General features: G+C 45.4%; 1 protein-coding gene across 5 annotated transcripts in view; it reads left to right on the top strand.

Annotated features, from left to right (window-relative positions):
- LOC137356083 (membrane-anchored junction protein) overlaps positions 1 to 17,214 on the top strand; it is a 141,685-nt gene that overhangs the window by 61,928 nt on the left and 62,543 nt on the right. For all 5 annotated transcript variants that reach the window (XR_010970993.1, XM_068021891.1, XM_068021892.1 and 2 more), the window contains exons 7-8: positions 6,585 to 6,688; positions 17,024 to 17,102. Coding sequence is in view for 4 of the 5 variants with exons in the window: in XM_068021891.1 (XP_067877992.1) it covers positions 6,585 to 6,688; positions 17,024 to 17,102 (183 nt within the window). In the remaining variant the exon portion in view is untranslated. The remainder of the gene's footprint in view (positions 1 to 6,584; positions 6,689 to 17,023; positions 17,103 to 17,214) is intronic.

Raw genomic sequence — 17,214 nt, 5'->3', positions numbered from 1 at the left:
GCCTGTTTCCTCTGGCCCTTCCTCAATGTCCACCTGCAGTATTGGAGGGGTGTGATTCTGACAGTTGAGGTGGACTGTTATGTTCATCCTTGTACGGGTGAGGGAGACCTAACTGAGTTATTTAAATAAGCCCATACGTACAATTTGGACAGGGTCTACAGTGTTGCTGCAGACAGACGATGATCTCATTCCATTGCTGTATCGCCATTCCTGGAATTTTCTTGGGACTTTCGTCTCTGACTGTCAACAAAGTTCTGTCTGATGGGATATTTTACCAGCTGACTGCACTCAAAACTGAGATCCTAAATTTAACATGTGTTCCATATGAGTTACCAGAAACTATAAAGGATGGCTAAGCTTTAGAATTACAGGCAGGATAAATGGAAAGTGATATAAAAATTACAAAAAAGAAGCTGAGAAAAGAGCATCATGCCCATCAAGTTCAGCCCATTCAGACAACAGTGAAAATAAATTGCACCAATTCAGGGAAAATTGGAAATTCCTGTTCAACACCTCAAAAATAAATGGACTTGCATTTATTCAGCACCTTTCATGTCCTCAGGATATCCCAAAGTGCTTCACAGGCAATCAAGTACTTTTAACCGTGGTCACTGTTGTAATGTAGGTAAAAGTGGGAGCCAATTTGCACACTGCAAGGTCTCACAAACAACAATGGTTGATTAATTGATAACCAGATAATGTGTTTTAGGCATTGGTTGAGGGATTAATGTTTGTCAGGACACCAGGAGAACTTCCCTGCATGTCTTCCAATAGTGTCATCAGATATTTAACATCCATCCAAGAGGAGAGATAAGGCCTCAATTTACCATCTCATCCGAAAGGCATGTTCTGATGGTGCAGCACTCCCTCAGTACTGCTTTGCAGTCTCAGCCTAGGTTATGGGCTCAAGTCTCTGGAGTGGGGCTCAAACTCACAACCTCTGACTCAGAGGTAAAAGTGCTATCGTTGAGCCAAAGCTGGAAATCCAAGGCAATCAAGGGAGGTTCCAGGAGACTTTTATAGCCCAAAGCCTGTCATAAATAATCCCAGCAAAACTAGTAGTAGTAGTAGGCATCTGTCCATCACAAAAGACAATGGACTGCGCCTGGGCAGTATGTCACTTCTGAGTTGAGCATCACCTGTTGTGGCTGTAGAGGCTGACTCATGAGTGGCAATCCCTTCCACAGCTGGCACAGATGAATATCGTTGGCCCGAAGTCGACTGATGTTCTTTCCTTCCTCCCGGCTCCCTTTCCACCATCTGGTCCCAGCTAACGATTCATTGTCAATGGCCACTTCACTTGTGAATATGTTAAGTTTCCTTTTAAAGGACTTGCAGGAGGTCCATATGCAGTTTCAGGAAATTGGTTCCAGAAGGCGATGGCTCAATCTGAAAATAGCTACTTTCTGGAATCTAAATTAACTCTGTGCCTAATCCATGCCCTCTAGTTCTACTCTGCTTGTTGATTTATGATCCTATGATCCTATCCAACCAAAGTCCAAATTGTTCATCATTGTAAAAACCTCAGTCATATCCCTTCCAAGTCTGCATCTTGAAGCCAGCCCTCTTAACTAAGAACTCTGAGGTTAGGTAATATCTTGGCTGCCCTTATGTCCATTATCTCTTGACTCTGCATATCCTTCACCCTGTGTGGATACTGTAAGTGGTCACAATACTCTCAGTGCAGATCACAGAATCATAGAATGGTATAGCACAGAAGGAGGCCATTTGGCTCATTATGCCTGTGCCAGCTCTTTCGTAGAGCTATCCAATTAATCCCCTTCCTTGCTCTTTTCCCCGTAGCCCTGTAATTTGTTTTCCTTCAAGTGCTTATTTAATTGTCTTTTGAATGTTACTATTGAATCTGCTTCCATCACCTTTTTTCAGGCAGTGCATTCCAGGTCACAACAATTGGGTGTGTTAAACAAAATGCTTCCTGATGTTGAATAAATAATGATGAAAGATCATTGACCTGAAACGTTAACTTTGCTTCTCTCTCCACAGATGCTGAGTATTTTCCAGCACTTTATTTCAGATTTCTAGCATCTGCAGTACTTTGCTTTTTATTATTATGCTGCCTGATGTTGCTCCTCTGGTTCTTTTGCTAATCATGTTAAATTTGTAAGCTCTGCTTACCGACCCTCCTGCCACAGCTTTTCATTATTTACTGTGTCAAAACCCTTCATGATTTTGAACACCTCAATCTAATCTCCCCTAATCTCTTCTGCTGTCAGAACAACCCCAGCTTCTCGAGTCTCTCCACATAAATGAAGTCCCTCATCCCTTGTACCATTCTAGTAATTTTCCTCTGCATCATCTCCAAGGCCTTGACATCCTTCCTAAAATGTGGTGTCCAGAATTGAACGTAATACTCCAGCCATGGCCTAACCAATGTTTTATAAAGATTTAACATAACTTCCTTGCTTTTGTACTCTATGCCTCTATTAATAAAGCCAAGGATTCCGCATACTTTTTTCAGCCGTCTTTTCAACTTGTCCTGCCACTTTCAAAGGTATGTGTACGTACACCCACAGATCACTCTGTTACTGCACCTCCTTTAAGATTGTACCATTTAGTTCATATTGCCTCTCTTCATTCTTCTTACTAAAATGTATCACCGCACACTTCCCTGCATTAAATTTCATCTGTCATGTGTCTGCCCATTTCACCAGTCTGTCTACGTCCTCCTGAAGTCTGTTCCTCATTGTTTACTACATTTCCAAGTTTCAGATCATCTGCAAACTTTTAAATTATGCCCTATATAACCAAGTCCAGGTCATTAATATATATCAAAAAGAGCAGTAGTCTTAATACTGACCCCTGGGAACACTACTGTATAGTTCCCTCCAATTTGAAAAACAGCTGCTCGCTACCACTCTCTGCTTTCGTTGCCAATGTCCCTTCAATCCTATGGGCTTTACTTTTGCAATAAGCCTTTTGCAACCTATTATTAGAACTATACAGCACAGAAGGAGGCCATTTGGCCCATTATGCCTGTGCCGGCACTTTCAAAGAGCTATCTAATTAATCCCACTCCCCTGCTCTTTCCCCATAGCCATGTAATTTCTCCTGTTCAAGTATTTATCCAATTCCCTTTTGAAAGTTTCTATTGAATCTGCTTCCACCGCCCTTTCAGGCAGCCCTTTCCAGATCAGAACTCGCTGCCTAAAATAATTAATCTCCCCTCTGGTTCTTTTCCCAGTTACCTTAATTCTTGTTCTCTGGTTACTGACCCTCTTGCCAGTAGAAACAGTTTCTCATTGACCTATCAAAACACCTCATAATTTTGAAAATCTATATTAAATCTTTCCTTAACTTTCCCTGCTCTAAGTAGGCCAATCCCAATTCTCTAGATTTGATAGGGGAGATGTAGAGAAGATATTTCCACCAAAACTAGAGCCCATAAATATAAGATGGTCACCAATAAATCCAATAGGAATTCAGGAGAAACTAATTTACCCAGAGAGTGGTGTGAATGTGGAATTCACTTTCAGGTGGAGTGGTAGAAATGAATTGCATAGATGTATTTAAGGGAAGCTAGATAAACACAAGAAGGAGAAAGGAATAGAAGGATATTTTGATGGGGTGAGATGAAGAGGGGGTGGGAAGAGGCTCACAAGGAGCATAAACACCAGCAAAGACCAGTTGGGCCGAATGGCCTGTTTCTGTGCTGTAAGTTCCATGTAATTCTATGTGGTATTTTGTGGAACATCTTTTGAAAGTCTACATACACAATGTCAACTGCACTACCCTCATCAAACTTCTCCATTACTTCATCAAAGAACTCAATCAAGTTAATAAAACATGATTTGCCTGTATCAAAACAGTGCTGAATTGCATTTATTTGCCCATATTTTCTAAATGCCAATTAATTTTGTTCCAGATCTACCAGGGCCCTCTAATTGCTAAATATTATACTACATGTTTTGTACTTGGACCTTGCAATGCAATCTAATGTTATGCATTTGCTTTCCCTATAGCGATCGGACACTGCCCATGTATCTTTAATAAGTGAGTAGCTATTACTCTGGGTCCCTTCCTGGCCCATGGGAAGAGTGTCTGGCATTTCCTAAGCCTAAATACACAAGACTGCATTGTCCACAATAAAAGATAACATGACACAATTTGTTCTTTGTGTAATATGGTGATTAGTTTCCTTGGGATCATGTTTGAAATGATACATGGCAATCTTGGTGGAGATGATTACATCAATATAACTTTCAAAAACACTGAATCTGATTAACTGTTTAGGCTGAGGATCAGGTGAAACTAACTAACAGTTGGTGCACAATCTAAATCTTGTTATGATCCCCGTGGAGACTGTCAACAAACCAAAAGAATCAAATCCATTGACTGATCTAATTTAGGAAACAAAAAAAACAAACGGTCAAGATTTCACTTTTACAAATTTTACTTTGACACTCAAACCAAAACCAACATAAACTAAACATAAACTAACAGTTAAATCACAGACGACGTATGTATGTTAAAGGTTACCACTAATTATCAGATGCAAGAAAGATAGTCCTTAAGAATCCTCTGAGAAGTACTCTCAACAAGAGAGTGCCGAACAGTCCCAAAGTACATCAAAAACAGGAATCTCCTTAGGTAGTTCTCCAACTCCTGTCCTCCAGGATACAGATACAGAAGTAGGGTGGCACAGTGGCGCAGTGGTTAGCACCGCAGCCTCACAGCTCCAGTGACCCGGGTTCAATTCTGGGTACTGCCTGTGTGGAGTTTGCAAGTTCTCCCTGTGTCTGCGTGGGTTTCCTCCGGGTGCTCCGGTTTCCTCCCACATGCCAAAGACTTGCAGGTTGATAGGTAAATTGGCCATTATAAATTGCCCCTAGTATAGGTAGGTGGTAGGGAAATATAGGGACAGGTGGGGATGTGGTAGGAATATGGAATTAGTGTAGGATTAGTATAAATGGGTGGTTGATGGTCGGCACAGACTCGGTGGGCCGAAGGGCCTGTTTCAGTGCTGAATCTCTAAATAAATAAATAATAATGTCCCGTCGATAGTGAGCGATGCAATCTTCCCTTTAACGGTTCAACCTTGTTACCTCTTGAACAACCTTGGGCTTGCCCACAACTGTCCTGATGGCGTGATTCCACTGATAACTCTTTAAGTCACTGAAGACAGCTGCCATAAGTCATATTCGCCTTTGGTCAGCTCTCAGGGTTCAATTCTCTCAGCCTGCAGCCTGTGTTTTAAAAACTGCCAACAGCTCCCAGCTTGTCTCTTTAAAACAACAGCTGGCTATTTTTTGCTTCCACCCACTGCAGAGTATCCTTCTAAACTGAAACTTTAGCTCTGGTCACATCTCTGATCATAAGACTGTGTTTCAAACTGGTTAGGACCAGTTTTGTCCTTCCCAGAACTCTCTGGACTTTCAGTTTCATTTCTGGTAAATGACAGTCTCAGAAAAAAACCACAAGCTTTGAATCCAAAGTGATAGCACCTATCTGTCCATTCAACAGGTCAGCTGTATAGAATGGAGTCTGCAAACGAAGCCTCCATCACAATTTGTAGATTGGAAAGCAGTTTTATCATAGAAGCTTACAGCACAGAAGGAGGCCATTCCGTCCATTGTGCCCGTGCCATCTCTTTGAACAGGCTGTCTAATTAGTTCCACTCCCCTGCGCTTTCTTCATAGCCCTGCAATTTTCTCCCTTTCAAAGTTTGCAAGTTACTATTGAATCTGCTTCCACTACCCTTTCAGGAAGTACATTCCAGATCGCAACTCAATGCATAAAATATAATTAAAAAACAAAAGGCAGTACAGTTTTGGATAATAAAGTATTAAGTGGAAAAAGCCTTTAGACCCAACAGGCCAATTCTTTGATTAGTGTCTACTCCTCTCTGCTATCTTGTTTCACCATATCCCTCAGGTAAAGCACACAAGACTAACCTTTTAACCCTGAGACTGACTGCCTCCCTGAATAATGCCAAAATAACAATCAAATCACAGTATAAGATATTAAATAATAATGGTACTCAAATGCCAAGAGTCAATATCACAGTACTATAAAACTTAAATCACTAAATTAAACACTGCATTATAGTAATGTAACCTTAGTGTTTATTTTATTAATGTAGGTTAAGTATTACTTTAATGAAGTGATTTTTTGACATTTGAGTACCTTTATTACTATAATAGTATAATGTTGAAGAGCTAGTACTGGTACAGGGCTGATAGTTGAGAACCCTGTACTGCAATTTCTATGATGCTACAAGTTAACAATGAGTGTATGGGGATGGTGGCCTATACAGAAACTCATTTTCTCCCAATTTGCATAACAAGACACTTCTTAAGATCAAATGTTGAGGGTGCTGAGCATCAGTGAGACATGTTGCCTTATTTCTGACCCCAGAACCATTATTATCATTCCCTGCGGCCGTTCATTTAAATGGTGAACACTAAGGAGTTGTCATCAGTATTCACTCATCAAATCAAATTAGAGAATTTTTAGTTAGATTTTATTGAAATACCTTCTGTATTTTGCAGACTCCCAATGCTGCAGATATGTCCTGTTTATGCAACTTGAAGATCAATGATTAAAACATTACTTTCAATTTGAAGGGTCTTGCAGATAACCTGACTGAAGAGGTGGTGGCGGCTCCTGTAACAGAAGGACCAAATGAGAAGAAACTGGAGCGATCACAGTTACAGCCGAATAGGAAAAGGTCAGTGGTCCAGGAGTTACAACACAGACAGAGGCCATTCAGCCCATGTGCTTATGATGGTACGAACTCTTCAGCCGGCTCCAGACCTCATTGTAGCCTTAGTCCAAATATGGACAAAAGAGATGATTTCAAGACATGAGGTGAGACTGACTGCCCTTACCATCAAGGCAGCATGTAACAGAACGTGGCATCAAGGAGCCCTAGCAAAATTGAAGTCAATGGGAATTTCTTTGTAACTGCTGTTGCGCTCCTCAAACAACAACAACAAACAACAATTTATATAGCACCTTTAACATCGTAAACTCTCCCAAGCACTTCACTGGAGTGTTTATCAAACAAAACTTGACATCGAGACACACAAGGAGATATGAGGACAAGGGACCAAAAGCTTGGTCAAAGAGATAGGTTTTAGGGATGGTATGAAAGGCAGAGAGCACGGCAGAGAGGGCCAATGCAACTGAAGGCATGGTGGCCAATGGTGGAGTGATGGAATAGGAATGCACAAGAAGCCAGAACTGGAAGAGCGCAGACATCTCAGAGGGTTGTAGGGCTGGAGGAGGTTACAAAGATAGGGCGATGCAAGGAAATGGAGGGATTTGAAAAACAGGATGAAAATTTTAAAATTGAGGCTTTGCCACACCAGGAGCCAATATAGGTCAGTGAACACAGAAGTGATGGGTGCAATGGCTTACCTTCTGTTCCCACACCGTTACCTCTGGAGTCTCCCAAGAATCTATCCTTGGCCTCATTCTATTTTTTATTATTACTGCCAAATTTGCTGTCGAGACGGAGGACACCAAGAGTTTGCAAGGGGATATAGATAGGTTAAGTGAGAGAGCAAAGATTTGGCAGATGGAGCATAATGTGGAAAAATGTGACATTATCCATTTTGGTAGGACAAGCAAAATATTATTTAAATGGAGAGAGACTGCAGAATGCTGCAGTATGAGGGGATCTGGGTATCTTCATACATGAAACACAAAACATTAGCATGCAGGTACAGCAAGTAATTAGAAAGGCAAATGGAATTTTGGCCTTTATTGCAAGGGGATGGAGTATAAAAGTAGGGAAGTCTTTTTTGTTTATATTCACTCTTGGGATATTAGTGCTGCTGGCAAGGCCAGCACTTTTTGCCCATCCCTAATTCCCCTTGAGAAGGTAATGGTGAGCCTTGTTCCGGAACCACTGCAGTCCATGTGGTGTAGGTAGACCCACAGTGCTGTTACGGAGGGAATTCCAGAATTTTGACCCAGCGACAGTGAAGGAACGGCGATGGTGAGTGACTTTGAGGGGAACCTGCAGGTGGTGATGTTCCCATGCGTCTCCTGCCCTTGTCCTTCTAGGTCGTAGACATTGTGGATTTGGAAGGTACTGTCAAAGGAGCCTTGGCGAGTTGCTGCTTGTAGATGGTACATACTGCTGCTACTGTGCATCGGTGGTGCAGGGAGTGAATATTGAAAGTGGTGGATGGGGTGCCTATCAGGTGGGTTGCTTTGTCTTGGGTGTTGAGCTTCTTGAGTGCTATTGGAGCTGCACTTATCCAGGAAAGTGGAGAGTATTCCATCACACTCCAGACTTGTGCCTTGTAGATGGTGGACAGGCTTTGGGGTGTCAGGAGGTGAGTTACTCGCTGCAGGATTCCTCACCTCTGACCTGCTCTTGTAGCCACACTATTTATATGGCTGCTCCAGTTAAGTTTCTGGTCAATGGTAACCCCCAGGATGTTGATGGGCAGGGATGCAATGACGGTAATGCTGTAGAACATCAAGGGGAGATGATTAGATTCCCTCTTGTTGGAGATGGTCTTTGCCTGGCACTTCTGAGGTGCAAATGTTACTTGCCACTGATCAGCCCAAGCCTGAAAGTTACCTAGGTCCTGCTGCATGTGAATATTGACTACTTCAGTATCTAACGAGTTGCAAATGGTACTGAACAGAGTGCAATCATCAGCAAACGTCCTCACCTCTGACCTTATGTTGGAAGGAAGATCATTGATGAAGCCACTGAAAATGGGTGGGCCTCGAACACTACCCTGAGTGCAAGGATATCCTGGGGCCAAGCTGATTGGCCTCCAACAACCTTTGTGCTAGGTATGACTCCAACCAGTGATTCCCATTGACTTCAATTTTGCTAGGGCCCCTTTTTTTATTCTTTTATGAGATGTGGGCTTCGCTGGCAAGGCCACCATTTGTTGCCCATCCCTAATTGCCGTTGACAACTGAGTGGCTTGCTACTTAGCAGTTAAGAATCAACCACATTGCTGTGGGTCTGGAATTGTAGGCCAGACCAGGTAAGGATGGCAGATTTCCTTCCCTAAGTTCCATTAGTGAACCAGATTGGTTTTTACGACACCATTGCTGAGACTAGCTTTGAATTCCAGACTTCTATTAATGAATTGAATTTAAATTATACCAGGTGGGATATAACCCCACATCCCCAGGACATTAGCCTGAGCTTCTGGATTTCTAGTCCACTAACATTACCACTACGCCACCATCTCCTGGCTGCCACACTCAGTCAAATGCTGCCTTGATGTCAAGGGCAGTCACTCTTAACTCACGTCTTGAGTTCAGCTCTTTTGTCCATGTTTGGACCAAGGCTGTAATGAGGTCTGGAGCTGAGAGGTCCTGGGGCAATCCAAACTGAGCTTCAGTGAGCAGGTTGTTGCTGAATAAGTGCCACTTGTGAGCACTGTGGACAACACCTTCCATCACTTTGCTGGTGATTGAGATTAGAGTGATGGGGCGGGAAGGGGTAATTGGTCGGATTGGATTTGTCCTGCTTTTTATGGATGGCACATACTTGGGCAATCTTCCACATTGTCAGGTTGATGCATGTGCTGTAGCCTTTGCTGTATCCAGTGCCTTCAGCCATTTCTTGAAATCACATGAAGTGAACCGAATTGTCTGAAGACTGGCATCTATGATGCTGGGGACTGCAGGAGGAGGCCAAGATGGATCATCCACTAGGCACTTATGGCTGAAGATGGCTGCAAATACTTCAGCTTTGTCTTTTGCACTGATCTGGGCTCTGCCATCATTGAGGATGGGGATGTTTTTGGAGCCTCCTCCTCTGGTTTGTCGTTTGATTATCCACTGATGTGGCAGGACTGCAGCGCTCTGATCTGATTTTGCTACAACTGTACAGGGCATTGGTGAGACCACACCTAGTGTACTGCATACAATTTTGTTCTCCTTATTTAAGGAAGGATATACTAGCATTGAAGGCAGTTCAGAGAAGGTTCACTAGGTTGATTCCTGGGATGAAGGAGTTGGCTGATGAAGAAAGGTTGAGCAGCTTGGGCCTATACTCGTTAGAATTTAGAAGAATGCAAGGTGATCTCATTGAAACATACAAGATTTTGAGGGGGCTTGACAGGATAGATGTTGTCTAATTAAGACAGAGATGAGGAAGAATATCGTCTCTCAAAGAGTCATGAATCTTTGGAATTCTCTACTGCAGAGAGGTGCGGAGCCTGAGTCATTGAATATATTCAAGGCTGAGATAGACAGATTTTTGAAATATCAGGGAATCAAGGGCAATGGGGAACAGACAGGAAATTGGAGTTTAGGCCAAGATCAGATCAGCATGATCTTATTGAATGGTAGCGTAGGCTCGAAGGGCTGAATGGCCTACTCCTGCTCCTATTTCTTATGTTCTTATCCACGTGCCGTCCCTTGGCGACAGGGCAGAATCTTAAAATTAGAGCTATTTAGAAATAATATTGGGAAGCACTTCTTCACAAAGGGTAACAGAACTCTGGAATTCTCTCCCCCAAACTGCAGGTGCTCGATCAATTGAAATTTTCAAGTCTGAGATCATTAGAGTTTAATCACATGTTTATCTTGATGTGATTTTTCAAGATATTAAGGGGATCAGATAGAGAGAAATTATTTTTACTGGTGGGGAGTCCAGGACAAGGGGGCATATTCAAAAAATTAGAGCCAGGTCTTTCGGGAGAGAAAGTAGGATACACTTCTACATGGTGGTAGAAGTTTAGAACTCTCTTCCGCAAATGACAATTGAGCTGGATCATGTGTTAATTTTAAATCTGAGATGGATAGATTTTTGTTAACCAAAGGTATTAAGGAATATAGGGCAAAGGTGGGTACATGGAGTTAGATCACAGGTCGGCCATGATCTTACTGAATGATGGAATAGTCTGGAGGGGCTAAAGGCCTCTTCCTGTTCCTATGCTCCTTTCTATATGGAGATAAATCAGCTGTGTGGAAAGTGGCATGGACACAGTATTATGGTGCTTTTATGGTGATTGGTCTCGGGAGAGACCAAGGCTAAGGGAGTAAACCCTAACAGATAATCCAGAGCGGAACCCCGTAGGCGGTCATGTGTCACCTTTGGCATGTTTCCGGCAGTTCCTGCAGCCATACCGGTGCCAAATGTCGTGCTCTGCACTCCTTTGGACCCCACCAGAAAGGCCGAGAGGGGGGTTTTGACGACTGGGCAACTCTCAACCTCCATAAATTCGCTCAGGCGTGCACCATGGAGAGGTCACTCCATAGTTGCCTCACAGCGACTGAAACAACACGGAAGGCAGCAGTTACGGGTTATAAGTCCAGATAAATTGGCGTAGAAACTGGGCGCCACGGGTTGCCTTTGTCGGTGGGAGAGGTCATCGCACCTCACTGGACAGCTACTGCCCGCCTCAAACCGGGCAGCCCCCGGTCAATAAGGTTCTGTCCCGCCACAGTCTACCTGCTTCAATGGGTGCTTGGAGCTCAGGGTCATTGCCCGAAAGGTGGACTGATACACCGCACCAAACAACAAGAAAAAAGGAAATAAGGTACCAGCCCTTCGCTTTGCAAGCTGGAACGTCGAACTATGTGTCCTGGCCTGTCGGAAGACCTTACACAAATCAACGATTCTCGGAAGACCGCCATCATTAACAACGAGCTCAGTAGACTCAATGTAGACATTGCAGCACTTCAGGAGACTCGCCTCCCCGCGAGTGGATCTCTAGCAGAGCAAGACTACACCTTCTTCTGGCAGGGCAGGGATCCTGAAGAACCAAGACAGCAAGGAGTGGTCTTCGCCATCAGAAACTCCTTGCTCAGCATGATAGAGCCTCACTCAAATGGCTCGGAACACATACTGTCCATCCGACTGCTCACCACCTCTGGTCCAGTACACCTACTCAGCATCTATGCTCCAACACTCTGCTCCCCACATGAAGCTAAAGATCAGTTCTACGAGGAACTCCATAACATCATTAGCAGCATCCCCAACACCGAACACCTATTCCCGCTGGGGGACTTTAATGCCAGGGTTGGGGCCGACCATGACTCCTGGCCCTCCTGCCTTGGGTGCTATGGCGTTGGAAGGATGAATGAGAACGGGCAGAGACTGCTTGAGTTGTGTACCTATCATAATCTCTGCATCACCAACTCGTTCTTTCACACTAAACCCTGTCATCAGGTTTCATGGAGGCACCCAAGATCGCGTCGTTGGTGCCAGCTGGACCTCATTGTCACAAGACGAGCCCCCTTAAACAGTGTTCAAATCACACGCAGCTTCCACAGTGCGGACTGCGACACCAACCACTCCCTGGCGTGCAGCAAGGTTAGACTCTGACCAAAGAAGTTGCATCATTCCAAGCAGAAGGGCCACCCGCGCATCAACACGAGCAGAATTTCTCACACACAGCTGTTACAAAAATTTCTAACTTCACTTGTAACAGCCCTTCAAAACACTCTCACAGTGAGACCAAGTGGGCCCACATCAGAGACGCCATCTATAGGTCAGCTTTGACCAGCTACGGCAAAAGTGCGAAGAGAAATGCAGACTGGTTTCAATCTCATAATGAAGAGCTGGAACCTGTCATAGCCGCTAAGCGCATTGCACTGTTGAACTACAAGAAAGCCCCCAGCGATTTAACATCCGCAGCACTTAAAGCAGCCAGAAGCACTGCACAAAGAACAGCCAGGCGCTGCGCAAACGACTACTGGCAACACCTATGCAGTCATATTCAGCTGGCCTCAGACACCGGAAACATCAGAGGAATGTATGATGGCATTAAGAGAGCTCTTGGGCCAACCATCAAGAAGATCGCCCCCCTCAAATCTAAATCAGGGGACATAATCACTGACCAATGCAAACAAATGGACCGCTGGGTTGAGCACTACCGAGAACTGTACTCCAGGGAGAATGTTGTCACTGAGACTGCCCTCAATGCAGCCCAGCCTCTACCAGTCATGGATGAGCTGGACATACAACCAAATCGGAACTCAGTGATGCCATTGATTCTCTAGCCAGCGGAAAAGCCCCTGGGAAGGACAGCATTACCCCTGAAATAATCAAGAGTGCCAAGCCTGCTATACTCTCAGCACTACATGAACTGCTATGCCTGTGCTGGGAAAAGGGAGCAGTACCCCAGGACATGCGTGATGCCAATATCATCACCCTCTATAAAAACAAAGGTGACCGCGGTGACTGCAACAACTACCGTGGAATCTCCCTTCTCAGCATAGTGGGGAAAGTCTTTGCTCGAGTCGCTCTAAACAGGCTCCAGAAGCTGGCCGAGCGCGTCTACCCTGAGGCACAGTGTGGCTTTCGTGCAGAGAGATCGACCGTTGACATGCTGTTCTCCCTTCGTCAGATACAGGAGAAATGCCGTGAACAACAGATGCCCCTCTACATTGCTTTCATTGATCTCACCAAAGCCTTTGACCTCGTCAGCAGACGTGGTCTCTCCAGACTACTAGAAAAGATTGGATGTCCACCAAAGCTACTAAGTATCATCACCTCATTCCATGACAATATGAAAGGCACAATTCAACATGGTGGCTCCTCATCAGAGCCCTTTCCTATCCTGAGTGGCGTGAAACAGGGCTGTGTTCTCGCACCCACACTTTTTGGGATTTTCTTCTCCCTGCTGCTTTCACATGCGTTCAAGTCCTCTGAAGAAGGAATTTTCCTCCACACAAGATCAGGGGGCAGGTTGTTCAACCTTGCCCGTCTAAGAGCGAAGTCCAAAGTACGGAAAGTCCTCATCAGGGAACTCCTCTTTGCTGACGATGCTGCTTTAACATCTCACACTGAAGAGTGCCTGCAGAGTCTCATCGACAGGTTTGCGGCTGCCTGCAATGAATTTGGCCTAACCATCAGCCTCAAGAAAACGAACATCATGGGGCAGGTCGTCAGAAATGCTCCATCCATCAATATTTGCGACCACGCTCTGGAAGTGGTTCAAAGTTCACCTACCTAGGCTCAACCATCACCAGTAACCTGTCTCTAGATGCAGAAATCAACAAGCGCATGGGAAAGGCTTCCTCTGCTTTGTCCAGACTGGCCAAGAGAGTGTGGGAAAATGGCGCACTGACATGGAACACAAAAGTCCGAGTGTATCAGGCCTGTGTCCTCAGTACCTTGCTCTATGGCAGCGAGGCCTGGACAACGTATGTCAGCCAAGAGCGACGTCTCAATTCATTCCATCTTCGCTGCCCCCGGAGAATCCTTGGCATCAGGTGGCAGGACCGTATCTCCAACACAGAAGTCCTCGAGGCGGACAACATCCCCAGCTTATACACACTACTGAGTCAGCGGCGCTTGAGATGGCTTGGCCATGTGAGCCGCATGGAAGATGGCAGGATCCCCAAAGACACGTTGTACAGCGAGCTCGCCACTGGTATCAGACCCACCGGCCGTCCATGTCTCCGCTTTAAAGACGTCTGCAAACGCGACATGAAATCCTGTGACATTGATCACAAGTCGTGGGAGTCAGTTGCCAGCGTTCGTCAGAGCTGGCGGGCAGCCATAAAGACGGGGCTAAAGTGTGGCGAGTCGAAGAGACTTAGTAGTTGGCAGGAAAAAAGACAGAGGCACAAGGGGAGAGCCAACTGTATAACAGCCCCGACAAACACATTTCTCTGCAGCACCTGTGGAAGAGCCTGTCACTCTAGAATTGGCCTTTATAGCCACTCCAGGCGCTGCTTCACAAACCACTGACCACCTCCAGGCGCTTATCCATTGTCTCTCGAGATAAGGAGGCCAAAGAAGATGTTGATAGTTGGACGTAGAGAGAGTGGCATTGTACCAGGCCTGGCTGAACTTTGAGTACCGCCTTCCCTGATTTACTTTGGCAGTATCCCAGTGGTCACCACTGATCCAACTGAAAGGAGGCCTGCCTTTTCCATTGCCTCTCGTGGTAGTTCTTGGGCCCACGAAAGTTGATTAGAGTGCATTGTTGATGTGGAGAGTGCCACCTTTACCTTAATAATGTGTCATTGGTAGCGTGCAGACACACAAACACACACCCCTTATCAAATAAAGCAATGCAACATCAGGGTAGAATGCCATGCAGGCTTCAACATCAGTTAAAGCTGAGATTCCAGTCCATGGCCTCTGGCTTTCAATTTAATTCAGTGCCAATAGCCTTCAAGAATGTAAGTCTGTGTTTCTCCTGATACCACCAGAGCATGAACCCTCGTCTGGGGTTACTGTCACCCCGAGCTCTAGTCTGGATTTACTATCACCATGAGCTCTAGTCTGGGGTTACTGTCACCCTGAGCTCTAGTCTGGATTTACTATCACCGTGAGCTCTAGTCTGGGGGTATTGTCACTCCGAGCTCTAGTCTGGGGTTACTGTCACCCCGAGCTCTAGTCTGGATTTACTATCACCGTGAGCTCTAGTCTGGGGGTATTGTCACCCCGAGCTCTAGTCTGGATTTACTATCACCGTGAGCTCTAGTCTGGGGTTACTGTCACCCCGAGCTCTAGTCTGGATTTACTATCACCGTGAGCTCTAGTCTGGGGTTACTGTCACCCCGAGCTCTAGTCTGGATTTACTATCACCGTGAGCTCTAGTCTGGGGTTACTGTCACCCCGAGCTTTAGTCTGGATTTACAATCACCGTGAGCTCTAGTCTGGGGTTACTGTCACCCCGAGCTCTAGTCTGGATTTACTATCACCGTGAGCTCTAGTCTGGGGTTACTGTCACCCCGAGCTCTAGTCTGGATTTACTATCACTGTGAGCTCTAGTCTGGGGTTACTGTCACCCCGAGCTCTAGTCTGGATTTACTATCACCGTGAGCTCTAGTCTGGGGTTACTGTCACCCCGAGCTCTAGTCTGGATTTACTATCACCGTGAGCTCTAGTCTGGGGTTACTGTCACCCCGAGCTCTAGTCTGGATTTACTATCACCGTGAGCTCTTGTCTGGGGTTACTGTCACCCCGAGCTCCAGTCTGGATTTACTATCACCGTGAGCTCTTGTCTGGGGTTACTGTCACCCCGAGCTCTAGTCTGGATTTACTATCACCGTGAGCTCTAGTCTGGGGTTACTGTCACCCCGAGCTCTAGTCTGGGGTTACTGTCATCCCGAGCTCTAGTCTGGGGTTACTGTCACCCCGAGCTCTAGTCTGGATTTACTATCACCGTGAGCTCTAGTCTGGGGGTATTGTCACTCCGAGCTGTAGTCTGGGGTTACTGTCAGCGCGAGCTCTAGTCTGGGGGTATTGTCACTCCGAGCTGTAGTCTGGGGTTACTGTCAGCGCGAGCTCTAGTCTGGGGGTATTGTCACTCCGAGCTGTAGTCTGGGGTTACTGACAGCGCGAGCTCTAGTCTGGGGGTATTGTCACTCCGAGCTGTAGTCTGGGGTTACTGTCACCGTGAGCTCTAGTCTGGGGTTACTGTCACCCCGAGCTCTAGTCTGGGGTTACTGTCAGCGCGAGCTCTAGTCTGGGGTTACTGTCACCCCGAGCTCTAGTCTGGATTTACTATCAACGTGAGCTCTAGTCTGGGGGTATTGTCACTCCGAGCTGTAGTCTAGGGTTACTGTCACCCCGAGCTCTAGTCTGGATTTACTATCACCGTGAGCTCTAGTCTGGGGGTATTGTCACCCCGAGCTCTAGTCTGGATTTACTATCAACGTGAGCTCTAGTCTGGGGGTATTGTCACTCCGAGCTGTAGTCTAGGGTTACTGTTACCCCGAGCTCTAGTCTGGATTTACTATCACCGTGAGCTCTAGTCTGGGGGTATTGTCACCCCGAGCTCTAGTCTGGATTTACTATCACCGTGAGCTCTAGTCTGGGGGTATTGTCACCCCGAGCTCTAGTCTGGATTTACTATCAACGTGAGCTCTAGTCTGGGGGTATTGTCACTCCGAGCTGTAGTCTGGGGTTACTGTCACATTGTTTAGATTGTCGTCACAATTTTTCATTTGGCACTGTTGTCCCTTTCCTCTAATATGGAAAGACTGTTGTCACATGACTTAATTTGATGTTACTGTCAATGTGAGCGATAGTGCGGCATATTGTCACAAGGTAGGCCTAAATGGAAGGCTAAGTGAGACTAATAAAACACCACTAATTTATTTTTTGAAGGAATAAAAGTGACCTGATGAAAATCATCAATAAAGAGAACATGGCCAATTCAGGGACAATGAGTGAGAAGAAGAGGAAGGTAAAAATGTGAAACCTGCAAGTGTTCAGCTTGCAGACTGGTTTATACTCCAATACTTCACGAGGTGTATTATTCCAAATCTTTGCTGCTCTGAGTAACAAAATGTTTTCAA

This window comes from Heterodontus francisci, chromosome 44 (genome assembly GCF_036365525.1).
Source record: "Heterodontus francisci isolate sHetFra1 chromosome 44, sHetFra1.hap1, whole genome shotgun sequence".
NCBI classification, from domain to species: domain Eukaryota; kingdom Metazoa; phylum Chordata; class Chondrichthyes; order Heterodontiformes; family Heterodontidae; genus Heterodontus; species Heterodontus francisci.
This window is presented reverse-complemented; position numbering and strand designations above follow the sequence as displayed.